The sequence below is a fragment of the Micropterus dolomieu genome, linkage group LG23 (genome assembly GCF_021292245.1).
Source record: "Micropterus dolomieu isolate WLL.071019.BEF.003 ecotype Adirondacks linkage group LG23, ASM2129224v1, whole genome shotgun sequence".
Taxonomy (NCBI): Eukaryota; Metazoa; Chordata; class Actinopteri; order Centrarchiformes; family Centrarchidae; genus Micropterus; species Micropterus dolomieu.
In genome coordinates, this window is record NC_060172.1 from 29,498,432 (window position 1) to 29,525,929 (window position 27,498).

The 27,498-nt window shown below is 42.0% G+C and overlaps 2 protein-coding genes across 5 annotated transcripts in view; both read right to left on the bottom strand.

Annotated features, from left to right (window-relative positions):
- The window catches only part of srrm3 (serine/arginine repetitive matrix 3), a 67,128-nt gene extending 58,299 nt beyond the window's left edge, over positions 1 to 8,829 (bottom strand). For both annotated transcript variants that reach the window (XM_046041102.1, XM_046041099.1), the window contains exon 1: positions 8,666 to 8,829. The gene's annotated coding sequence lies outside the window, so the exon portion shown is untranslated. The remainder of the gene's footprint in view (positions 1 to 8,665) is intronic.
- A 910-nt stretch (positions 8,830 to 9,739) lies between these two features.
- On the bottom strand, positions 9,740 to 26,661 carry LOC123963805 (carbohydrate-responsive element-binding protein). 3 transcript variants are annotated; one of them, XM_046040855.1, is made up of 17 exons: positions 26,176 to 26,661; positions 24,424 to 24,530; positions 24,048 to 24,130; positions 23,774 to 23,863; positions 22,366 to 22,407; positions 19,733 to 19,907; positions 18,509 to 18,589; positions 16,917 to 17,068; positions 16,188 to 16,797; positions 16,006 to 16,079; positions 15,491 to 15,758; positions 13,655 to 13,770; positions 13,053 to 13,175; positions 12,689 to 12,816; positions 12,180 to 12,303; positions 10,404 to 10,533; positions 9,740 to 10,260 (listed from the first exon to the last, which is right to left on the bottom strand). In XM_046040855.1, exons 1-17 carry the CDS (start codon positions 26,520 to 26,522, stop codon positions 10,097 to 10,099), a joined length of 2,814 nt encoding a protein of 937 aa, XP_045896811.1. In that variant the 5' UTR covers positions 26,523 to 26,661; the 3' UTR covers positions 9,740 to 10,096. The 3 variants fall into 3 exon arrangements, with proteins under 3 accessions (XP_045896811.1, XP_045896810.1, XP_045896812.1); XM_046040854.1 differs by having other exon boundaries at positions 15,491 to 15,761; XM_046040856.1 differs by lacking the exon at positions 12,180 to 12,303 and having other exon boundaries at positions 10,119 to 10,260; positions 10,404 to 10,539; positions 15,491 to 15,761.
- Positions 26,662 to 27,498: the final 837 nt, after the last annotated feature.

Sequence of the window (27,498 nt, forward strand, 5' to 3'; positions counted from 1 at the left end):
CAAATTACAGTAAATGCACAGTAAATTTTGTATGATAACCCTATTTACAACAATTACAATAAAACAGTGCATGCAACTTTACACCAATCTGTTCTTACTGCTTAGTTTACAAAATAGGCTGTGGATTTTCCACTGTGAGGGTCTGTCAAGCAGGAGACAGAAAGCTTGTGGGGGCTGCCTGCGACCTAATATCTCTCCCTCCTTGCAGTCCAATATCAGGTTTGAATTCACAGTCTGGCAGACACTGTCTGATAGAGCGTCTAAATAATTCACTATCCACTATCCATGTCCATATACCTGTAAACTCTCTCTCAGAAGAGTAGTTACCATAGATACACACAGGCTATCCTGCTGTTTGAGGGGTTCAGCCATGTCAGGCTCTCTCTGTGTCTGCCTTTGCAGGCTCAAAGTACATGTTATGGATACAATTTCACATGGAGGATGTTCTCTGCTCTCTCTTTGCGTGGATCTATTTTGAGTCGTGTATCTTATTTTTCCCAATTTAACTCAGGCCTGCTGCCAATTTGTGTTTGTAAGAACGTTGGTAGGAAAATCAGTTGGCGTATTATATGAATAACCACACACAGTGGGACGCTTCGTTATTTAAAGGAACTGACAGGTGCTTTTGGAAAGACAACCCAAAAAGAATGTGTTAAAACTTGTTAAAACTACAGTTGTTAGAGCAATACAATACGGCAACACTGGCTCATTTTATTTTTGTTCTTTTCTTTTCTTTTTCTAGTAACTGTAGAGTCACAATACCAATTCATCAAAAGCTCATTGAAAGTGTGCATATACGCTGACACCTGCGGCCTGGGCCTGTATTTATCAAACCACAAAAAATAGAATTTTGGAGATAAGTGATTTTCCTCTCCACAGACAAACTAATACTAAATATAGACATACTGAATCTTTAGTTCTCTTTTCAGTAAATATATATATACTTCTTACTTTTTTTGTGTTGATGTAATATTGCTTACATTTTTATATTGGGCTGCCACATACCTACCACTGTTCTTGTCACAACAACAGGTGGTGTTAAGAGCAAATTAAGCGTAAAGTAAAGCTCAAGCTGGAAAGAAACTGTGAATAATAATGCTCACAGTCACCTAACTACGGAGGCTTCAGATGGACGATCATTCAGTCAGTAAGGCACACACATAAATAAAACACCAAGCTGTAGAGTGAGATTTGTCAACCACCAAATGCACACACAAATAGTACACACTATTTTACATAGCATAATTGATTCACCCCTCCCCCATAACAGCTGAATGACTCCCTCTGACGGTGGGGGGGGGGGTTGAACACATCACTTTGGCAATAATGCACAAAGATGGAAATAAAAGTGTTACTCAAAACCAAGCGCAGGTATAGATTTTACACAGAGGTCACTCTGCTAGATGCATTCGCCAGTGTGCCGGCTCTGAGCCAATGATAAAGGGAACAATATGTTACTGTAGGTCTGGCCCGCTCTAAATAGGGGAAGGCAGTGTGAGGACTGCGGCAGGCAAGGCGGATATGAATTCCCAGTATGCTCTGCAAAGAAAAGATAGAAAAGGTCAGCGCCTGCATTCATCTTTTCAGCACAGTTTTTGCTCGCAGCGCCACCTTTTCCTGCTTTTATCCCTCTGCGACCTTCGCCTTCTTCCCCCCCATCTCTCTGGGGTAAATAAATGGAATTTCCACCACGTAGCGCCGCTCAGCTCAGCTCCGCTCAGCACTGATGACATTTTGTCTGCTGGTTTCAGTAATGATGAACCATTGTCACTCATTACACGCAGCCACTGACAACACTGTTTATCCAGAGCAATTAAAATGCTGTTTATCCAAAAGACTGTACGTGATCCAAATAAATGGAATTACGATTCAACATGATTTAGGCAGACTATATAGACTGCAGGCTGAGGCTAGTAGGGGATTATATTACTTTACACTTCCAAGAGGAGGGTTAGTAATTCATCAAACAAGCCATTATTGAGGCTTTGTCTCATTTCCTCATGTGAGAGCCGCTACCTGAGTCATCATCTTATCTTTGCCCGATCCTCTCCACCACCTCACCCACTCAGGATTATGACAGCTCTGGATGGGCTGCCGAGAGGATCATTTCTCCCACTCTCTCTTTTGCTTTATCCACAGTACCTATCACCGCAATGGGATTTAGGAGGCTTTCTGGGGAATACTAAGGAAAAAAAACATGCACTTCCTGCACAACAAACACCTGCCTTCACTGCACATGCGTTTGCAATAGAGCAACATCATCAATAAAACATTTCCGTGTGTTTGGTGACTGTGTGCAAATCTCTAAGCAGCTCAAGCTAGGGTGCTAATTTCAATTTCATGTCTTTTGTGAATTTCGGATGAAGCAGACTTTGAAATTGAAACATAGTTCAGTCATTCATGTCCACATGTCATTCACTGAAGGTTAATTAGCTTACATATTCTTTTTCTTCCACATAATTGGGAGTGATGTTGTCCCATATAAAAATACTGGGCTGCTATTTCTAAGTAGCTTAAATTCAATTATTTCTTTTAGAAAAAAGTACAAAGAACATATTTTTCTATATATTTTGCTTGTTTTATCTACATTAAAATATGTATTTTAGTATAACAACTAGATAGATAGACTGTATGTGTGGTATTTGTTAGTAGTAGTTAGTAGTTTTCTGGAGTCAGCATGGCAGATGGTTTCGTGTTGAGGGTGTGTTGGCCGCAGCAGCTGCTCTCATTCTCCCTCTCTTCTCACGCCCACACCCACGCACGCACAGAAACACACACACAGCACTGCTGAAAAGTACACCGGGATCACCTGATGGAACTAGACACTGATCCCTTGCATTATTCATGAGCTGACCGAGGGCAGCTACATGACCACCCTAATATGCAGTAATTTCCTAAAACAGCGCTCTCCTGCCATGGCTCTCTCGGATGTATTCCGTGATTCTGTACTCACCCCAAAAACGCTGCTACAGCTTATTTTACAAAAAACACCGTCCGGCTTATGACATCACTCTCAAAATTACGAGGGAAATCAGCTTAGTGATGAGCAGAGTGAGCGCAGGGATAAAAATGAAGCATTTTCACAGTGCTCCCTCCCCCGAACCCCTCTTTGTCTCAGTCCCCCTCCCCTTCACCTCTCCTCTGAGGAAGAACTTCAAAGCAGCTCTGAAGTCAGTGGGATAGAGGAAGGGAATCCCTAGGGGACAGTGCCACACACACAAACACACACAGAGTCCAAAGATGGCTAACAAGCAGTCAAACAGTGCCCTTTGAGCAGTAACTGGGTGACAGCTTCAAACGGGCCCGACTCAAAAAGAGATTTCTCATGACTGTATTGACTTCAATGATGCAGTTTCATGTGCCTGGTGTAACACACATCTCATGCCCAAACACTCACTCATGCACGCAAACTCCACATATGATAGCAGACACTTCTGTCTGGAATAAAATAATGCACTGATTTGAATGCATAATTATTATTTAATTTAGTAATAATGCATCTGAGGAAACTAATGAATAAAATATTCTCTAATTTAACAATTACCAACTGCAAAGGACAAAAGTTCATTAGAAACAGCCCAAACCCCACAAAAAAAAGATGGGTTGAATTATTCAGTTTTTTCCGTCCTTGATCTAAATTTTATCTAATGTTTTTCTGCTTCTTGATGAGGATGAATCTGGGGCTAAGATCCCTTTGATCAGGAGATGAAGCAGGCGTTCTCTTGATCTTCCAAGTTGCTTAAATGCTGTGGGAGGCCGACCTCGAACCTAAAGTTACATTACAGACTTCCAGAATCCAACTCCAAACTATTGAAAGAAAATCACCTGCTGACTGTCCAGTGTGATTTCAAGAGCACGCGAGAGTCACTAAACAGATGAGCTGCGGCTAATCTCGCAGCCTTCATCTCCATACGAGACACTCGCCGTCGGATGTGGTTATTAAGATGAGTCATACTCTGTAGCAGGGGTTTTCAAACCAAAGGGTGATGTGGGAGAGATGCGAGGCAAACCATGCCGGTTTTCTTAAAACAACTGGAAGTTCAATATTGTAGTTTGGTCCGCTGGTTTGGCACGCTCGCCATCATGGTCAGCTGTTGTAGCAGCAGCAGCTATGGCACAAAGCTCAGAGGCAATTAAAGTTGCCAAAATGTAAACAAATAGGCTAAAAAAAAAATTCCATGGCAACACTGTACTTCGCGTTTACAAGGAACAGTGGATGCAGTGCGAGCTACCTTAGAGTAATTTGAGGATTGCTTCACCACACATTGGAAATGACCATACACACACATTATAATAGAGATTGTAAGAAATGGGATAAAACATCAAAAGATGACTCCATAAAAATCAGCCAGAGAGAGAGAGTCTGTGTGTGTCTGTTTGTGTGCACTCAAGGGAGGATTAAAAATGGATGCGCTCTAACATGGGAAGAGTGGCGTGCTATTTTGTCAGCCTGAGCGCTATGACACAGGCCCCGCTGCGAAGACGGAGGGGTGGGGGATTTTCTTACGAGGATAATTCATCTCAGGTAGCCTTAATGGAAGAGAGGAAGGTGCTGCATTCTGCCTGTGAATGGGCTGCTGCAGGTTCTGATGACGGCAACACAACAGCACATAACAGCCTCTGAAGGGCCGCAGTGTAGAGTCGATCTATATGCAGTCCAGGGTCCAGCTGCTAATAACTCTCCGAGTTCAAGACGGTTGGAGGTTACAGGAGGTGAAATTGTAAAATGACTTGTTGATGTTTCAGCCTGTTTGTATGAATCTTGATGGCTACAAAGATGCTATCGTCATGGGGAATCAGGGCTGTGAATTATGTGCAAGTCATTATTGTTTGACTTGTTTTTATTGCTATAAAAGGGTAGGGTTCACAAATTTTCAAGTCTGTCTTAAAGCAACAGTCAGATGACCACACAGTGTGTACACTGAAACAGGTTTCGCTTGCTGATTATTCCCCCTGTTCATTCACATGGGCATTAAGAGATCCCACTATAGTTTCACAGTTTCACTTCTAATGTACAGGAAAATCCACAGTCATCTTTCTGAGCAAAAATGTTCACTTCAGCAGTCTGAGTTACACAAATCAAGTGGGAATCTTCTAATATTACATTCTGTTTAGTACAAAATTCCCTCATTTGGTACTGATAAAACCATAACTTTAGAAAACACCCATTGGATTTGTCGAACTCAGACTGCTGAAGCCTCATATTAACTTTAGATTAACATGGGAATTAATTTTTCACAGATATTTGACTATTGTTTGACTATTTGTTAACCTATACTTTAAGTTAGGTAAGTAAAAACATGAAAAATTTAGAAAAAACGTAATTAGAGTTCTAGTTTAACAAGTGAATGGAAAAAAATAAGTGATCTGAAAATCATTCATATCCAGTTTGTAAACCCCACTACCAATTTGTAATATTATTATCTGACGTTTCTTCCTTAATGTAGCCTTGTTGTAAAAGCCAGGCCTGTCTTTAGTCGGGTTTTGTTTGATTTGCTGTACTTGAGAGATAATAGCGGGAATTAAGTTTGTTAATAACACACACTTATTTGCTTCAAGCATGTATCTGTAAGACATCATTTACAGCAAGTCATTATCACAACCATCAATCATGAACACAATGTGGCTAAATACAGTGTAACAAAATGATGCAAAATAATAAAATAAACACTACCTAACAAAATATGTTTTTACCAGCACTGCAGAAACAACTGACAGAACAAAAAAATATCTCAAATATCTTTGTAATAAATGTTGAGGGGGTGTAATTTCCCATTGCTGGTGCAAAGTCTTGTTCAATCTCCTACTCTGATCAATGTAGTAAAATTGCTTAAAAATGGCCAAAATAAATAAAACACAACTTCCTTTAAAGGATGCCTCACATTCAAATGATACAGCAGTAAAACTTAGTGGCTAGAAGTTCTCCCTCGGTGGATCTGGATTTGAGACAGGAGCACAGACTGACACGCCTTTTAAATAAAACATAAAGGCATTACCACCTGCAGTGAAGCCATACGCTGTGCCCCGGCAACTGAAGTACAGATTCAAGGAGCATCGGAAAGTAACATTTCAGACAGACTTTCCTGTCCATGCAAATCCGAGTCTATTTGGCATGGCTTTGTTTGAATAAGCACCGTCACCCCTGCTGCGCTCTAACAATGCAGCAATTTCTATCAGACCACATCCTGAGACGATGTCTGGCTGTTGTGCTTTGACACCTGCCGGAAACACTTTAGCCTGATATAAACTACCGTTCCATCCATCCTTCCTCGAGGCTTCACCGACAACGGCTTCGCCCTTCAGGAGAGCTGAAGAAGGAGGAAGTAGGACAGGAGGAGGAGCAGTGTGTGTCTGCCAGGGGGATGAGAGGAGAGGAGAGCGCATGGAGGCACGCACTGACAGGGGCTGCATGTGGCGAGGAGAACTACTGAGATGCTGCAGAGTCTTGGTGGTGGTGGTGAGGAGAGGTGGGAGTGGGGGGTATCGCTGCTCATCTAGGAACAATGTGAATGTAAAGCAGGCAGGAGACAGATGCTTTGTGGAGAAAGAAGCTGAGAGGCAGACGGCAGAGGAAGATAGCGCGAGAGTGACTGACATTTCTCTCACACCTCCATGAGCAGCCACATCCTAATACAAGCTAATCCCTCTATCAGCCTCTTACCTCACCCGGGCCTATCTCGCCAACAGCAGCGGACAAAATGGAAGACTGCTTTCCAAGATACACTCGGTATTTTCGTTTGCCCAGAACAGCACAGTGGTGCTCAAGTCCCATGACACTGAGTATTTGGTCAGCACTGTCACTGTCCTGTCACTCACGCAGCTCCTGCTGACTTTTCCTTTTTAACCAAGCAGCATGTCACAAGCTGAGCACTGATTACTGATTCATGGGGTGTTCAAAAGGACTCGGCCTAACAGTCATTCGCCGTGTCGGCATGGACTGAAGTAGGCATTGGTAAATTTTGTCACGCAGCTGTATGTTGTAATGTAATTTGCAGCAGTGTGATGGATTGTGAGTTTTTGTCATCAGTAAGGGCTGAACATGAATGACTATTTTCAGCATTGATTAATCTGCTAATCCTTTTTTCAATCAGTGAATTCTTTGGCTTATAAAAAAAGAGCAAAAAATGCCCACCACAATTTTCCTAAACCCAAGGTAACATCTTCAAATAGCTTGTCCAACCAACAGCCCAAATCCAAAATTATTTTCATTTACAGTGAAGAAAAAAAGCAGCAAATCCTCACATGTGGGAAGCTGGAAACATCACCATTAATTATCAAAATAACTGCTGATTCAATCGTTGCAAAGGAAAAAAATGGATTAATCAACTAATCATTTACAGTTCTAGTATCAAAACAGTGTGTGTACTATTCCATGTATTAGGAGAGAGGTCAGAGTCACGAGCACTATGGTCCTATCTATTGAAAATATATAAAACACTGTAGAAATTTTCTGTGTACTATGAACCCTAATGTATTTTTTATCCTCTTCTACATCACTATTTCTGTAATATTCAAATAGAATATTATATTCTGCTTATACATTCGTTTTGATATGTGTTATTATATATTGATGTCTAAGGGATCTTACAAGACTGCAAAAGCCACTACAGCCAACGGGTTAAGTTAAGCTAAATTAAAATGTGATCCTTATTTAATTACTCCCTATAAGATCTGCTCTTCTTTCTGCACAGATCAATGTTTTGAAGTAAAGCTGTAAACAACAACAACAACAACAACAACAACAACAACATTCCCTCAGGGCACCAGTGTTTTGAGCACTAGGAAATACAGTATTTACGAACAATTTACACTCTGGTTTCTCATGAGACCTGAGACTTTAGGGCACCAAGGCTGGATGAGAGGATTCACACAGTTGTCAATCAAATGACACCAGCTGAACCCTGTCAACTGCAACATCGCCAATATTCATGCTCTGTGAGTCGTTTAAAACAGGTAAAGTTAGTAGTCTGATTTAAAGGATTTACTTAAGAAAAAAACGGATAAAGTAACTGTCTATATTAAACTATAAAAATCAATCATAACCTGTTCAGTGCCAATGAGCAGACTATCCAGCTCTTGATAATTAACAACCGCTGTGAACAAAAGTCCGTTCAAATTTCAGCTACTTTTAGAGAACCCTAATTCCGTATAACTAGCCTACATAAATATATGAACTACCGCGTATGCCAGCCTTATAAAACACTGGTTAGGCGAACACGGTGTGTAAACTGCAGTGGAGGCTGTTTTTACCACACACATAAACGGCAACAATATCAGAGGAGTGACGGGGGTATTACATGTCCCGCAGCTAGGACAGGGGGGCATAAAGAAGCAGCAGCTGGCCACAGCGTAGCAACGGAAATCGACGAGTTATAAAACACCACCATCTGCAAAGCGAGGAGAGGCTGCCCAGCACACAACACGGTCTCCGTGCAGCCCGTTATCATTACTTAAGCGTCCCTCTTTCTCTCTAATAAACTAACCGTAGGATGAATGCGAGACACCAGCAGAACATGAAGAAGCTAACGTAAACAACGCCTTATTACGTCCATACAGTATTTATGAACCAGGAAGGGAAGGGGAGCGTGTTCCTCTTCAGCGATGCCCGTTATTATCCCTGCCGACACCAACTTGATCCTATTTGAGCCTCTTCGAAAACTCTTACCTTTTCCTGCAGGCGTTTGGCTCGCTCGCGTCGTATTTTCTGGCGGACAGCGGCGGGTACGTTTCAGTATTCTCTGTGTTTGGGACTCGGGTCGGTTGCTGGTGCTGATGTTGAGCCGCGTCTTCAGTCCCTCCTCTTCAGCGTTAGCTAGCCCCGCTGCCTCCGCTCGGCTTGTGGTGCTGAAGTGGACAGCGCACCGAGATCTGGGAACAAAAAACCCCCACACACACTGCGCTTCTCCGGGCTTGCCTGCAGCACGGCGCCCTCTGTCGGGCCGGAGGAGCGTCCGCAGCCCAGACGGACTGTAGTCAAGCGTACTGGGATAGCGTCACCTAGCGTGGTGATTCTCCCAGTATTGCTGTGTGCAAGACAGCGGGGCAGTTCACTTTCTGTTTTATCCTTTAAAGGCCATCAAAAGGCTTCTTTCCGGGATGACAGTGTGACATGTCACAATAATAAAATAAATGGTGGCTGAATTCTATTTGGCTGCTTTGGTCTCAGGGTCCTGGTACTGTGCATACTGGCTCACTGTCATGACACTTTTATAACTGAGCCGTCCTTACTGTTAGTAACACCAACGCTTTTCCTACTCTCACAAGACCTGTGCATCAGTGTATTCAGGTGTAATGTTCTTCTATAAACTGTGTGTGGTGTTTTACTATGCCCCAGGTGTGGTAAGCTGTGATGGCAAATCATATTAGCTGCGTCGGACTTTGACATAACTTATAGTTTAGTGAACGTTTGTTCCGGTTCCAAGGAGAGATGTTTCTTGTTATGATTTTTGTATAAAATTGCAAAAAATTACAGAGATAATGTACCAAACATAACAAACTTTCATTTTACTGTAGACCCTTGGGAGCCATGGTGGTCCTCAGACTCCACTTTGAGACCCAATAAACTTAATATCCTGAAATAACCCCTGCCAACAAAAGCTGCTCATTTTCATAGCCAATACAATGTAAGATAAATGTGTAAGACAAATTGCGCTGAATAAACATCAGTAATTGAAGGTAATATATTATGCACAGAAAAGAAAACCTGAGATGTGAATGGAGAATAAATGAAGTTGTCAACTGATGTTACCAAATTATTTAAACAGAAAATGAAGCAATTCATTCAAGATCACAGTGACTGACATCTCCTTCCACTCATCTGAACTTCTGCTTCACAAAAGAAAATGATTCTGGGGCTCTGAAATAATTACAAGTGTCACACCGTGATCAGAATTTCAGCATAGATGACATATGGCTCTGGTTGTAATGGACTATTATCTTTTTGCAGCTAGTGGGTTTTATTGGAATGTCATTGTGCGTTATTACAAAAGTCCTGGAGCTGAGTGTTGAGTCTTTAAAAATCATTGCACCGGCTCTCCTCTGACTTGTGCATTGTGGTGGATTCCAGTTAAGTTTCTTTTGAGTCTGTTCCTCGCAGTCACATGGGGTGTATATCGTCGCGAGTGGTGGGCTGTAAGGAGTGGTCCAGGACAGCAGCGGGGTCGCCCTGGGTGACAGCGAGGGTGGCCTGCTCCGGCAGCAGGCTGGGGTCTGTCAGGATGGCTGTGGTGGTACTCAGGAGACGGAGTGAACTCAGAACCACTGAGGGGACACAGAGAACACATATTACAGCTGATGGAAAAGTACAATGAGACAAATATGGCATGATAGGAATACTATCAAACTATGTAGAGTTGCTGTAAGAACATAAGTCTGCATTAAAGAACGTGTTGTACGGGACTCACTGGGTCTTAGGGCAGGCAGGGAACAGTGTTGGTCCAGCCAGGACAGAGTGGATCGACAAAGGTCCTCCACACTGGCAGTGGACACCATTCCATTATAGGACTCAAACAGCGGCTCGATGATGATGCTGAACTGACACTGCTTTGAGGAAAGAAACCTGGCTCATTCAAATGTGACACGCTAGAGTTCATGAATACTCTTCATCTGTCATTAAGGATTGCATTTTGTTTCAAATGATGTCCATAGCAGAGTGCTTTATAGTGTTTAAAGGCTTGTGTTATTCTACTACTTCCATGTTGTTAACAAATCCTCCAAACAAAAAAACTAAACCAAGAATGTGTTGGTCTTTCAATGCTTTTCGACTTTCCCACCTGTAAGTGGCACTCAGTCCCAAGCTTATTGGTTCATACTGCAGACATAAATCGTTAAAAACAGGACATAGATATCTAGTTTCATCTTTTTAAAAGGCTCAGTCATTTCCTAAAATAGCAGGGCACTGTAGTTTTTAGCAAATGTTACAGGAGTAAATAGTGAATTGGTGACTATTTCCAGCTCTGGATTAAAACAGATTAGGTGTACTAGTGATTAGTTACAGTAGCAGGACGGTGTATGTGATCAACGAAAAAACTTCAATGTGCATTTTCACTGTAATGAAAGAACATGCCATCCAGTCAAACAGTGTGGCTCATTTATGTACTTTTATAGTATGTTATAGTAGTATAGTATAGTACAGTATGGCTCAGAGGATTAAGATTTATCAGACACAGACTAGTAGAATCAATTCATTGTTGTTGGTTTTTTTTTCATAGGATTTGTTCACAATAAGAAAATATATAATATCAACAGACTTATTCTTTAATGTTTTTTCAGTCATTACACTGCCAGTGAATGGCTCACTTTGGAAGCAGCAGTAAAGTAGTTGTCGACAAAAAACTTAATGAATCCATTTTCTTTGTTGAACAGCCCTGTCTATGGAGTCAAACATTAGGTAAATGCTGCTGTCTTGCCTCTATGTAAAGACAAAAAGATCCTCTTGGAGTTTTCAATTTCAAATATCAGCAGTTTGAGAAATGCACACTCTCTTGAGGAACCATAGAAAATACCTTAATATTCATGGAAAGAAAACACCCTCAAGGTGTTTTTGTGCAACACACAAACATGATAAAATCATAATCCAATCTTCTCATCTTGCCTGCAAGATAAGGGCAGCACTAACAGATTAGGTGACTATTAAGGAAAGAGTTATGGATTAATATTGCAATATTTTTAATGCAACTGACATTTGCAACACACAGGCTTTTATTTCATCCAGCTGATTACACTGAGATGCCCCAGATGGACAATATGCTTTTTATGAATTAAAACTCCTAATTTTACTGAAATCTGCACAAAGACAAGGTTTTGGGCACTCACTATATGTACTGCACCAAAGTAAAAGCTCAGGGGATTTTCCCTGCAACACTTTAAAACCACTACCCACTGTATCCGTCCAGAGTTTTTGTAATTAGTTAATTTGGATTGAAAGAAAAAGGTTTAGGCAATAAAATATAATTTGATATTCTTCCAAAGTCTGAAGAAGCCAGTTTATGTTGCAGCCAACTGCTCCAAAGTACAGAAACATAAGAAGCTCACACAGGAATAAATGGGTACATTTAGTCCGCAACGCTGGATCATATTCTAGTCAAACTTTTATGCAGAGTGAGTACGTTTTTTAAGTCAAGCTTGTGGCAGCGAGATGTTCTAATTAACCTTTGGCAGATTAACATTCACAAGGATACGATCCAAAACTTCCAGTTTTGCAGTGTCTGGGCCTGGACATACTCTCTGAACTTCTGCCTCATGTGGTCAAAGCGCTGCCGTGTAATGGGCACACCAGTGGCTGGAAGCTGCTGCTGGCACGCACTGCATGAAGAGACACACTGGGTCATCAGCAGGGAAAGACCAATTTTAAAGGGTAGGTTCACAATTTTTATGACTGTCTCAAAACAAGTCAGGTGCTCTTATGTACATTGAAACAGTATTTGCTTGCTGTAATCATTACTACTGTTCATACTGGCCATTAAGAGAACCCTATCCTAGTGCAATTCCAATGGATGTGATGGGAAGAAAAATCCAGTTAAAAAAATGTCAACCTATCATTTAATATATATATATATATATAAATTAAAACCAAAATATCAATCCAATTTTGGTGGATCTTCATGCACTCACATGCCTGCACACACACACACACACACATGCGTGCGCACACACACACTTAGAAGTCAAGCCTAGTTAAAAGTCTCACTTGATGGCAGAGTTCAGGAGCTGGATCTCCTCCCTGAGTCTCTGAGCCTCCTCGTGCAGCTGACCTCTCTCCTGCTGCATCTTACTGATGTACTCAGCGGTCTTCTGCAGTGTGGTGGCTTTGCTGATCTGTGCCAGCAGGACACAGCAGGGATCACCTCATGTCAACAATACACCACATTTGTTCACCAATATTCAATATTACTGCGGTTACGTTCATTGAAATGTTTTCATTAGCTGCATTTACATCTCATATAGTTTTCCAGTTAAACTGTGCGTCAAGTCAACTGCTCTTTGGTGCTGCTCTCCGCCCCCACCTTTCAGCACATCTATCTCAAATGCAGCTGCACGTCTTTTCACAGTACCTTTATGCTTGGCTGAGAGCTGAGCGTTGTCACAAGATTATGTAAAGTGTCAAATCCCAGTTTGATGTTGAAACGCCTCTTCTGCTCAGCCGAGATGTGAGTTATTCTCCTGGTTTCTGTTTGCTGCAGATAACACAGCATAGAAACATGCCCATTACATTTCCCACCCAGATTCACATATAATGGGTCAGCCATCAGTTTCCTACAAAATTCATCTTTCACTTATTTAGCACTCAACAAGAACTTCCAAGGAAGGTTAAATCAAGGGCAGATGGACTTGGTCGAAGATACTGGAAGATGTTTGGCTTCTCATCCAAGAACTGAGTGATAGGGAGTCCCAGGTATTTAACCTCTGAGGGGTTGTTATCAAGGGGCCACCCTGCTTGTCAGAACCGAGGAAGCCTCTTGAATGAGAAGGGACATGTTTTCCTGTATCTTCAACCAAGTCTAGCTGCTCTTGATTTAAACTTCCTTTGATAACTATGACCTGGATGAATGAGAATCTTCACAGACAACAACATTGTTTTATTCAATACAATGCTGTACTATGTAAAAACATAGATATACAGTATCTGTAAATGAAACGAGATGGTGTGTCCTACCTTACTTGATTCTATCTTTCCGTGTCCTGAGAAACCTGAGTGTGAGGACTCGGGGTTGGAGGCTTTATCTAAAAAGTTTGGTGGTGACGTTTTGCCTGGATGTCCTGGAAAATTAACTTAAAGAAAGACAGATAACAATATTTATTCATTACATATGCTGGGGAATTAGATGACACATGTTCCCATGCACAAAGCACTTATCTACATCATTTACTAAAACGCCCCTCAAACTCTATGCATTTCAATGCTCCGCTTTAAATCACAAAATTATATTGGCAATAAAACTTTATACAGTGGATGTGGATGTTGGCATACTTGGATGCAAGTTTAAACTTCTACAGCAAGCTTTATTTGGCCTACGTTTTTGCTGTATGACCCCCAATTGATGAGAAAATAAGAAGGAACCATATCATCTGGAAGAAAATTTTTTACATACGCACTATGCTGGGTGATAACTATGGAGTTCCCACACTGACAAAATGTAGCGAAACATCTTCAGATAAGTCAAAAATATAACTGAATACACAAATAGGTAATGTCATCAGCTAAAGCAAAATTATGCAAGATTTGTTTATGTGTGTGATTTGGCGCCCTAGCCGTTTCAGAGTAATTCACCGTTGTTGTAAATAAAGACAGCTGTGTACTTGCATTTGTTATGAATACATTACTGAGTATCAGTAATGCCAGTGTAGAATTCATCATCTCCACTAGCAGCCAAACAAAGCTCATATCTACATTACATTCATTCGTTTAGCTGACGCTTTTATCCAAAGCGACTTACAATTGCTATATATATTAGAGGTCGCACGCCTCTGGAGCAACTAGGGTTAAGTGTCTTGCTCAGGGACACATTGGTGGATGTATCCCAGTGGGAATTGAACCCGGGTCTCTCACACCAAAGGCATGTGTCTTATCCACTGCTTCATCACCACCCCATCTAAAATGTTTTCACATATATTTTTTCCATTGTATCTTACTTTGTTGCTTTACTTCACTACATTCCAGAGGGAAATATTGTGCTTTTTACTCCCATAACTGTATGTGACAGCTTTAGTTAGTAGTTGCTGCTTTTCAGACAGATTGTACATAAGATAAAACATAAGCTTAGAAAATACAACACATGGTTAAGATTACACCAGTAGTTCCTAATCATTTGGCTTGAGACCCTTTACCAAAATACTGTGTCTGGTTGAGGCTTTTGCCACATTTCTGATATGTATGAGCTGTTAGCAGCTCCAGCAAAAGACATTTCCTCTCTAAACTTCTCACATGGTTTCATTTAAATAACGATCTGAGACCCAAAGAGGATTTCGACTGCAAGACTTTTACTTCTAATTGAATATTTTTACATAGTTGTATTGGTTCTGAATACTTCTTGCACCACTGAACTTTTCCTTGTCTGATAACATTTGGAGGCTCCATATATAATAGAGCATGAGCATTGTCCAAATTAAAAAGAGTGACTTTTTTATATTTTGGGCTGCAGATTAATTTAAAAAATAATTCATCATTTATTCGGCGGCGCTCAGTTAGTCAGGCGTATTTTTGGGACTGTATTGTGGTATAAAAAACATTCATCATTTGTCTGCTGCACATTTGTTTTTTGCAACTGCATATTTATTGCACAGCACCTTCATCTATGATCTTGTTTTTGCATATAAGCATACAACATTTTGGTGTCATCAAACGGTTGCTTAGCATGTCAATGTCCCCAGATATTCCTTGACAACAAACATTTCATAATTCAATAATTAAAAGAATACATGATTGCTAATAGCATTTGGAAAAAGAGAGATGTTGTTTCACTTTCAGGGTTTTGGAGCATTGAGGGCATACCTGTTAAGCTGCTCCTGTCCGTGCCGTAGAGCTGGACAGGAGATAGTTTCTCAGTCTTGGGAATGAGGAGGGTTGTTCCGCTGTGCGTGGAGCCGTGGGTGAGCAGGGCAGATACCGCCGAGCCTCTGGAGGTGCTGGCGTGGGGTCCACTGTGACCGAGGGTGGCGCTCTGGCTGTGCAGAGGAGTCAGCGCTGGGATCCCTGCAGGCCAACCAGCTCCATGCTGCAGCTGCGAGGAAGCTCCTCCGATATGCGTGCTGCTGCGTGACTGCTAAACAACACACATTCTCTACTTAAAAGTGCCTTTTCATTTTTTTTTCTAAACAGGATGTTAGACAAGTTAATCAGAACTGAGTGTTCTAAAAAAAACTTAGAGTTCCACTAGACACTTCAATCTCAGTGACAATATAGAAATGACACTATAGCTGTAGACCGTATAATTATGAACCTCTAGTTCACACATATTTGATGTTGCTGAATGGATACTATCTTGTAGTACTAAAGGACAGGCTCACCGAAGAGCTGGGAGATGATGATCTCTGACCTTTGGCTGTCACTAGAGTACTATCAAATCCTAACGATGGCTTCCCTGAAAGCACAAAAACCATTATTAGTTCATTTTTTGACAGAAATCCTTCTTATCTTTTTCAAATTAATAGCTTTTGTTTAAGATGAAGAATGGACAGAACTGACTCACGCTCACGGGTGCTGGAGGAGAGTAGCTTAGCCAGGCAACTGGTGGGTGTAGGTGTAGTGGATGGGGGGCCAGACGGAGCCACGGGGGGACCTACTGTCCAAACTCCTCCTGTCTTTTGCTTGTGCTTCCCTCTGACCCCCGCAGCAGCCACCTGCTCCGGGACTGAGAAGCAGTGGGACGCAGTGACAGAGGGCAGCGTAGCGTGGACCGGGTCAGACACGCCAGCCGGGTAGCTGAGAGAGTGGCAGGGAGTCTGGGGGTATGAGTCCCCTGTGTGAGGGTAGCCATGAGCCTGGCGCACAGAGCCATGGGCCCCCACGGTGGAGGCGGTGTGAGTAATGACAGTTGGGGTCACACTGGTTGTTGTGTAGTAGCCAAACTTGTGACATGGCAGTGGGTACAAAAAAGGAACATCTGAAGAGGCCGGCTGCGCGATGCCGGTGGTATATGCCATAGAAACAGAAGGATCAGGGTATGACTGTCCATATTGCATGGTGCCTGAGAGGATGCTAGATGTGTGGTATTCACCGCAATCCTGGTCTGGCCTGGAGTGGTCTGGCCGGATATTTGATGAGGAGGGCTGAGGCAAATTATCAGATGACAGATTGGGCTGGAAAAGAAAGATTCAGTCTATTTTACTGATCAAACAATAGTACTATAAGTTGCTAATGAAATGCTTCTGCAGCAGTACATCTCACAAGCAGGGAGCGCCGTTCACAGCAGCAGTACCTGAGCCAGCTGGGTGTTGATAAGTAGCTGAGGAGTTGTTACCACAGGAGAGGGAAGTGGAGCAAACGCTGTGCTGGTTGAGCTGTCATAATAGCCACAGTCAGCAAAAGCAGTCTGCTCAGTGGGCTGGCCCCGGTAGCTCATAAAGATATCTGAGAAAACCACACACAGAGAAAGTTTGAGCACTGATACAGCTGGAACGATACGAAGTGTTTCAGAAAATCACAGAAAATCTCAATCTTTATGAGGATGTGAAAACGAGGAATTCTCTTTTTTTTTTAAACTCCCCAAATTTCACATCATTTTTAACATTAATTGCAAAATCAAACTTCGACAACACGACATATGCTGTCACCTCAGTCTACACAGAATAATAGAATATCTCCTTTCTTTACCTTATTTAACCAGTTCAAATTGTCACTGGGATTAAAATCTCAAGAAGCATGATACAAGCTCCTTAAAACTGTAAAACGTGTGGCACAGTCTGAAAATACATACTAGTGTGATTTTGTTCTCAGTAAGGACAAACCACTGGCATTACATGCTGCCTCAGAGAAGCACTCGGCATAAATTAAACTCATGGCCGTGTCGCTCTGACAGACACTCACAAGCTCCCTGTACCTTGTGACCAGGAGAGAGGCAGACAGCTGCTACACACACACACACACACACACACACACACACACACACAAGCACACACATATTCCAGCAGTGGGCAGCAGGTTGTCTGTGGGTAACAAAGGCTGACTTGTAGCCAGAGGGCTGGTGCATTGCTATCACAAAGGCCAAATCAGCCAGAGCCATTTGCCCCTGAGCAAGGTACTCAACTCCAACCTGCTTCCCCCCATCCTGTCTGAAGGTCTTCAGCTCTGTGTGTCTTCCTGCAGGCTAGTTTGCTCTGAAGAGGCAAGCAGCCCCGGGCGTATAACGTTCCCTGCCTCTCACACTCTAAGGGATGTATCTCTGTTAAGTATTCATTCATAAAATGAATAAGACTCAACTCACTAATGTGAGTTATTTATGTTGCACAAAAACATACAGATTTGGTTGGAAGTTTACTTAAACCTGCATTAACTGAACACCTCTAGTGTGGATTAGTGAGCTTTTGAGGTGCTTGTAGGCTGGCTGCTTTAATTAATGATCAGAATTACTTGCAGGAACACGTATGTGTATCTAGTGTTACACCAAATACTTCAGACAAACAAAGTCAAGCTTCAAAATAAAGAAACTTTCATAATAATCATCACAACAGTGTTCTTCAGGACTCTTAACAGAAGGAAATCTCAGTTTGTCAAACTCCCAGCCCATCCCTTTATCTTCCCCCAGCCTGATAAGGTGGTGCCATTTGCTACCATTCAAACAACAGACAGACAGACGGACAGACAGACAGACAGACGGACAGACAGACGGACGGACAGATGGACAGACAGACAGAAGGACAGACAGACAGACAGACAGATGGACAGACAGACAGACGGACAGACAGACAGACAGACAGACGACAGACAGACAGACAGACGGACAGACAGACAGACAGACAGACAGACAGACAGACGGACAGAATGACAGATGGATGGACGTGTAGAGAGTACCTGGTATGTCCATGAAATCATCCAGGTTGGGCTGCAGTGGAGTCAGGTCTGGCTGGATTATGTCAGCATTGCTTGTGTAAGCTGAGGAGGAAGAGAACATATCAGACATGAGAGAGAGAGAAATGAGTGTGAGTGCATCTGTCAATGTGTCCGTCTTTTTGTGTGTGGTTTTGTTAAAAGGTCATCTTTCATCATTGGGAATTTCCATTTGTAGTTGGGTTCCTTTGGCTGGCTTGAGAATTGATACCCCACCATACAAATACTCAAAATGCACTCAAAGTATCAAATGTAAAGTATAATATAGTATTTTTATTTTGTCCAAATGTGCCCTGTCAGTGTTGTATCACTATATTACCGGACCATTAATACTGATATATTAACATGTAAGCAGTAATTTAAGGTTGAGGTGGAGCTGATTTTAAATGCTATGCATGGGTACACAGCATCATATTTTATATTCTGGTCACATGTTTTGTTTGTACAATCTGCCTCATAACTAAAACTGTTAAATAAATGTAGTGAAGTAGAGCTGAAATTTATGAATCACATTGCTTACTTTAAACACTTTGGTCAGCCCAGTTCAAAGATGTGCCGTCACTAACTACAGTCTGTAGTTTGTTCAGTTTTTTAAAGTGATTCACTGATTCGGTCAGTGACAGTTTTTCTGTATAGTCTGTTCTAGTTTAAATTCACTGTTAAAGATTTGTTCGCAGGTGTACTGAACACCTCTGGTGTTGATTGGTGAGCTTTAGAAGGTGCTGGTGTCACCTATTGGACAGAGCCAGGCTAGCTGTTCCCCCAGTAACCTGGCAACATACACAGCAACCCCACAACTGTGGTCTGATTCTGATTCACACAATGTTAAATCCTGATGATTGTGTCCATGTCAAACCAGGAAGAAGAGCACAAACAAAAACAAAAAACACACTGACTGACTCTGTCCTCTGAGCTCCTGGTCATGGCAGAGATGGCAGGAAGCTAGGATTATGAGGTTTGACAGCTATTTGATAAAAAATTAATATATAGTACACCCCAGAATTTATTTTCTGGCAAATGATGCATCGAAATTATAAATCCAAAATTTAATCTCATCATGCAGCTCACAGGCATCCTTATGTTGAAAACGTTTTCAATCATTCGATGCTGCATTTGAGACAGGTTTGAGACCAGAGCAAAAGTCACAGCTGAAAGTCACTCTGAAAATTCAGAGCACTGACTACTCACTGTCGTGTCGGTCACTGGCCCATGGACACGGCTTTTGTGTCATGGTGAACAGTGTGTCGGAGATGTCGGACAGAAGGCAGTCCAGGTCAAACATGTGGGCTTCCACGGGAGCAGCCTCGGGCTCCTGGTACATCTGATTGGACCATTTCTCCAGCTTGGCCTGGCAGATCTGACCCTGGAGCACATCAGTTTAAAAACACATCAAATCTACTTCTGGTGGTCATTCAATTCCTGCTCTATCCATCAGAGGGCTCCAAACAAATAAGACTGAAAAGGTAAAGCCACACATTCATTCATTTGTTCTCCCGTACAAAAGATAAGGACTCCCAGAAAAGTCAGGTTTGTTGCACTGAGAAATACTATATATAATATATAAATAAACACCAAAAAGCTATATCATATGATCAGATACTAGATAGAATCAAGTATACAAAAATGCAAACTCACTACAACACTATTTCCATCCATATACACAAAAATAAAATGACACACATATAGCAGTTGTGTCTTCTCTAGTTTGTAGAAAACCAGCCAGCCAGAAATATGCAATGCCAAACTTTCCCAAGTGCCCATTCTCTTCTTAAAACCCAGCAACTCACAGGACTCACAGAAACTGAAGCTCTAGGCCGCTCTCTTCCCTCTGTTTGAGATGCTTTGCTTCACCCTGATCTGCTTGTCTTTACCCTGCACTCCTATGTGTGAGGCCACATTTATAGGGAAGCCCAGATTGAGCCGGAAACTGCTTTGATTACGTCTAAGCACACAACACCCCCTCTTATAATTTATTCATTTACCTCTCGATTTGTTTTCTTTGAGGAAGAATGAAAGTGTACAAGTAGAAATGAGGTAAGATTGCTGTGTGCATATGCATGCCTGCGTGTGTGTGTGTGTGTGCTGTGCATGATGAAAAAGCAGTTTTGACATATTGTTAAAAAACACTAGTCCCTTACAGGTTATCATTATGTCGGCTTTGTTCATTTCTTTATTTTGATGTCTTACCATTTCAATAAAAGCAGCAGCCTTTTGTCCCTGACCTAATTCTGGCAGTCACACTCACGTGCGGGTAAACAGGAGGCCCCTAACAACACAAACTGCTGCTGCCTCGGTGAAGAAAAAAATATACATGCATATGAGCGCCTAGCAATTTCGCACTTCCGATGGGCATTATTTACATATTTTGAGGGGTTTCCTGCCAATAGGTGGTACATTACATTAAATTTATCTTAATGTGAAATGAGAGGAGATAAGCAGAGGTGACGTTGGATGAGATGAGAGGTAAATGAGTAAAATACGCAGAAATGGGTTAATAGAGATTCAATGAAGCTAAACGAGACTCCACCGCTACACGAAAAGTCAGAGCATCATCGGTATATATCCTCGGGGGATCATTACATCCAGTAGTTGTTGAGATACTATAGCCTGGACCTTGTCGGACATTGTCATCTTTATGGCCAAACCCCTTGTGTTGCTAAAAATCTATAGTATTATTCTATCTTTATCAAAGTACAGACTTCTCACAGGTTGCACAGTGCATGTCCACCCATTTCCCTGCTATTGCCTTTATTAATGACTTGATTTGGTAACTTGGCAGGACTTTGTTTCACTCTCAAACTGATTGACTGAGATTTTAAATGTAAGCACTGACAGTGTGGTACGTCATTTGAATCTATGACATCTGCACACAACATGCTCTTGTAAAACGATGCCTGGTGAAAGCAGATAATGCTACTTTTAGATAATGCGGAAATGATTAATCCAGTAAGAATTTTGATTGCGGCACCGAGAGCTGAGAAGTGTTACAAACTATATGACCTAAACATTAACCTAACAACAACAACCCCAGGCTTCTGCTGAGGTGTTTTTCCCACCCACTGGATGCAATCAGTTATGACGAAGGCGAGATAACACTTTGACCTGTCGATTACATGGTGATATGTGCCCTTTGAATTGCCGCACAACACAAGAACAGTTTTGGACTACAGACAGACGGTCAGACATTATATTTGCAGTGGTCTTAATTTTGACCTCAGTCAGGTCGCACAGTGGGCTAGATTTGCAAGGGCACATGTCACATTCTCATGTGAATACTAGCATGAATGAGGTGCTTCCCCAGGGTCCCTCCCTCTCTTTGCCTTTCTCTTTGCCCCCCCCCCCCCGTATCTTTGTTTTTTTCTGCCACAGTGACGTCACTGTCATACTCGTTGCCCCTCTTCTGCTCAGATTTTACAAAGCGCTGCTAGAAGTAGGTCAGATTTGATTAAATTCTGCAGCTATTTACCTGAATACAGATAAAGCCTGAAGGGTTGTTAGAGGCATTGTCATTGCTGGCAATCAATATGTGTCAGTTGCCTACAAATGCTACGCCATGACGCAAGTTGTTTTGCACATTTCTGATTCTTTTTTCTCTCCATCCTATCTTGTTAACCGAGGGAGGCTATATCCATGTGCTAAAAATAGCCGCTAGGAGGACTTTGATGATCTTATGTTGAACTGCATTCAAAAGTCAACAATGCCAGCAGGTCACCAACACACAAACTGAAGCCTGGGTCAATTGGCCAACTTCAGTTTCAGGTCAAAATAGTATAGAAAGAGATAGACAATGGAATAATATTAAAGCAGGACTTGTGTTATACCTCTTGCAGCATTGATAGAATGTCATGTTTCTTGCTCTGAAGCTGCAAAAGAAAAGAGGAGAAACATCGTTCAGTTTGATTTGGAAATAAACTAGACTAAAGGCAGCTATATTACCAAGTTCACCATCTTAGTTTAGCAATTTTGCATGCTTACATTTACTAATCAGCACTGAATACAAAATACAGCTGAGGCTGATGGAAATGTCATTAGATTTGTAGGTATATGGTCATAATCTTAAGTATTGGACAGTAATAGGAATTTGAACATGAGTGCCAGATTTCATGGCAATCCATCCATCCAATTACTGAGATGTTTCACTCAAAACCACAAAAGTGAACCTCATGGTGGCGCTAGAGGAAAAGCCGGGGGTTCATCAAACTCTTTAGGATACCTCATCAGGGAACAGCAAACCTCTGAACAAATTTTGGTGCCATAGATGTATAGATATTTGTTAGGATAACTTTGACCTGCTAATGCCGCTACTGGAAAGGTCAGGGGATATCATTAGAATTTATCCTCTACAGACCTGGGATATATCGGCAGGAAACTTTTAAGCATTTTAACGCATCCAATAATATCAAGATATTCCACTCTGCACCACAAATGTCAGCTTGCTCGTGGCGCTAGAGCAAAAGTCAGGGAATCTATTTCCAAAGTCAGTAGGATTTATCAGCTCAATCCCAATCTCCACCCTGAAGCCTAGACCCTGAACGTCACCTGGTAAGTCCTTCAGTGCGAGTGGCTGCAAGGGCCTGAAAAGGTATAATGGGACAGCACTTTGCAACACATCACATTAAGAGGCCAAAACATTTTACGTATAATTGTGGGTTAAGAACTTTATGTGTTACATTTTTTAGTTTGTTCATGGCCGAGGCACTTAAGAGAGCCTGGAATACGTGCAGATCAGCTGTGCCTGATCTGCACGTCACTTTACCTGTTTTTATCAAAACAGCATCATATACTTAGATGTAAACTTCTTTTTTCTTGTAGTTGCTCTGTCCATGTTTGTTTATAATTTTTTAACGCCAGCTTCCCCTGGTAACCCTGTGTTTGACGTCACAACGGTATAAACTCAGGCAAGTCTGCAGAGATGCGGACATACAGAAAGTGTATATAAAGGGCTCAAAACGTCTGCGAGACGGCACTCATGCACTTGACAATTTCACAGTGGAGAAGCCGTAAGCCCTCAAAGACTTACCAGGGAATGTGTCTCAAAGTCCATGAGTGTGCAACCATCCTCTGGGGACCATGGATGTCTCTAAAAAATTAAATGTCAATCTAACCAGTAGTTGTTGACATATTTCTGTCAGGACCAACTAACAAACCAATATTGCCGTCCACAGAGCCATGTCTCTAGCATAGCTAGAAATATAAAAGAGAAGAACCGTGTAATAAATGAGTGCTCACCCTCTTCTTATAGTAAATCCTCCACTTGTGATATTCCTTAATCACCACCTCGATCCTTCGCTTCCAGTAGCTGCCCTCTAATACAATTGCCTGTTGACATGATGCAGAAATACCAAGCATAAGACTTTCTGTACAGAGTAATCATGCACATATCCTACCTCATCAGTGTACACTAAATCATGTATGCGTTATATCTGTTTGCCGTGTATAAGTATGTTTTTTGTGTGCCTGATTCGATTTAAAAATTCTTTCCCCTGTGACACAAACCTCTCACCTCAGGATTTCGATGAGCATCGGCTTCAGAGCCCTCCAGCGGTGTGACAAACCCACACACTGGGTTCTTCCTCTTCTCCACATCTAAACACAGCAGATACAGGGCAACAAAGTGAACAGATGTGTAGCTCTTTGAGCAGAAACAAAAAAGTATTTTTATTGACTATGGTGTCTTAATGAACACAGCTGGGGAAAGTGGCTTCCTGTTCAGCTCATTTCTATTCAGTCACGTTGCTGTTGTTCTTCTCTTTTGATTTCTTGTCTAATAAGTTCTCTTGTTTTGGCAGTAGTGCCCATCTTCATTATTAGTGGAGAGAGATGTTAAAGAGATGTTAATCTCTGCAGCAGAGAGAGGAGGAGAAGAGCGGTGGACTCACACTGAATGAACCAAGCTCTCCAGATCGCATTGTTCAGACGGATCTTATCTCTCCACAGCAACCGCAGACCCTTAAAAGACTTCCACTTGGGAGAGACTATCTTACCACTGCAAAACAAAAACACAATCACATTTTTGTTGTTTTGTCAACCTTTGATTAAAATATCTGATTTGTTTAAGAAAAATGGCCAATGTTTAATGCAGTGCTTTTCCACCCCTTTTGTTGCAAACAAAGACAGAGGGACTTCTGTCCTGACTTTGACTAATAGTGCCCAATCAGCTTATTCACCAGTGCACTGCCAGGCTGTTTGCACTTTTTTTCCCAGTGTCCCTCAGCCTGCTGAGTGCTGAGAAGAAGCCTCTTAATGAGATGTGCTCAGGGAGTTGCTAGGAAGCCTAGGGGGTTATTTTCAACATGCTTTTAATGGTGTGCTACATTGCTGCATGTCACACACTCCACAACAGCAGAGACGGCATATTACTGAATATCACCTATGAGGAGAACCCATTAATGGTTAATGACAAATATTGTGCAGCAGAGCAGTAGTTTGCACAAACACAGTCTACCTGCTACACATAATACTATGTGTACTTTACATATAGCATTAAAGGGCAATAAAAAAATCATGCTTAGTATGTATTTTTGAAGTTGTTCCTGTGCTTCACGTCAAAGCCCTTCACACAAATGTATATTACATTGTAAAGATCTGTTGTACTCGTAACCATGCCTGGCTCAGGGTTTATTGCACAACTATCATCAAACTATAAAAAATACAAAGTTGGCACACAGTCACTGGTAGGAGAAATGTCTTCTTTGAGTCAAAGGTTGATGGCAACTCTTATAAACAAGCTGTTAAAGGCAGACTAAAAGAGTAAAAGAGAAAGACATTCCTGCAAGAACAAGTGCTTCCTTTTCAGGGTTTGTGCAGGATGTCTGTCACTCTGTCATGCTGCTTTATTAAATCAGAAAAAAGAGCAACAAGCTCAACTTCAAAAACACTTGTACTTGAAACATAGCACCGAATAAAACTAAAATGCTAGTTTGGATGTTGCTTCTAATTTTACAGTGTCTGTGTGCAATAACTTATAATAATGAGCACTTATCCTTAAATAAACATGGTAAAGTCACAGCAACAAGATACCGTTTTCTAAAAATAAGCCAGGGGCATCGTTTCAGGATCTTTTCTCCTTTCCCTCAGTTACACTGTGATCTTTTCAGTGGTGCCAACTAGAATCAAAGTCCACTTTTCAGTGAAGATTTTCCAAGCTGTTGTGCAAGAGACTGCGAAATCCAACGCATCCACACACATTACAGCCCAACCCTATCAGTTAAAGGTAAACCTGCTGGAATACATATATTTTGTGTGGAGCTCTCTGTGTACAGTAAGCAGTTTGTAGCTCATTAACACAGATGTAAATTATGAACTACCAGGGGCATCACTGCAGGGGGGAAAGAAATAGGTCTACCAACTATGGCCTGCAGGATCATTTTTCTAAATAAAGCATACCCCCTTATACCATTTAATCAGAAGACTTCCATATGGTCTCTAGATCTTACTTCATCATGATGCATGAGCGTTCAAAATCTAGGCTATGTACCCGTTTTTGAGCACTTATTTATAGATCTTCCTGCAAATGAAAAGGTGCACCGCCTGAACTGATGGGGCTTAGGCTGATCCTTTTGATGCAGCTAACTTAAACTGATCTGAGGTGGGTTTATCCTCCTGCCCTTAGCTAGATATAAGGAACCCACCTGTAGGCCAGGGACATGCAGTCAAACAGGCGGTTCAGAGTGGGGTCGATGCTCAGGCTCCCGGAGCTGAGAGGGCCGTACCGGTAGGTCTGGCACCAAGTCCTGTTCACCGTGTCAAAGTCATATCTCAGAGACTCGCCGCTTTTCCTCCTGCGCGGCGCAGAGTCGCTGTGGGGCGACGACACCATGAAGTGACCGCTGTGGATGACCTGGGTGCAGGGGAAGGAGACGGCGGACGGTCCGATTCCGGCCACCCGAGCAGTTCCCCCCTCCGCCTCCGAGTCAGAGTCTGAGGAGACATGGAGCTGGCTCTGTCCGGCTGAACAAACTCTCCCTTCACACGCCATGGTGCGTTTTCATTCAGTTATTGACTGTCCGCCAAACAGTGAACTTTCGCCTCAACTGACTCCCCCTCCTCCTCCCCCCGGATATTCCAATGTGTCCTCAAACAAGTGCCGCTCGCTGAGTGCAGTGAGGCTCCTCATCTGTCAGCTGAGAGACAACAGTCTCCCTCACCAGCACTGCTCTGGACAACAATGTGTGTGGACTGTTGTGTAATAGCTTACTATCATTATGTCAACTCCCTATGGTGGTAAAGTCCTCCTTACCACCAATCACTGTGGACGGTAATTAATTGACCAATCCTAATTAACTGAATCCACTAACCGAATTAGTGTCTGATATCTACAACATAAAATGGCATAGGCTACTTTGTAATACTTCAGGTTTACGTTCTATTCATATTAATAAAGTAGGCCTACAGTAATTAGTAGGCTATTCTTTGAGAGCATACCATTTTTAATTTCAAGCAGCCAGATGTGGAAAGAAACTAAGTACATTTACTTAGTAGCGTACTATATTTCCAGGATAGGTTAACAAAAGTTCAAATCGGTCTTAAAACAATAGTCAGGTGCCCATGTACACATTGAGACAGTACTGGTTCAGTTTACAACAACCACAATCATGGGGAAGACTTCTGACTTGATAGTTGTCAAGAAGACACTCACTGACACCCTCCACAAGAAGGGTAAGCTTCAGAAGGTCATTGCTGCAAGGGCTGGCTGTTCAAAGCATATTCATGGAAGGTTGACTGGACCTGGACCCGTTAAAAAAGCCAATTTAGGCTTGAAGCCTTGAATTCTTTCTAAAGGTAATAAAGAAAAATAGATTTTAAAAAGGGAGTATCCCAGTGTTGCAAGTCTTTGTGAAACAGAAAGATGTGCAGGTTTTTTGCACACAGATTGCTTGGAAAAACTCCAGTCACAGCAGGGACGCAACATATCCTGTTTTTACTCTTACCCAGGATTGACAGGGAAATGTTAC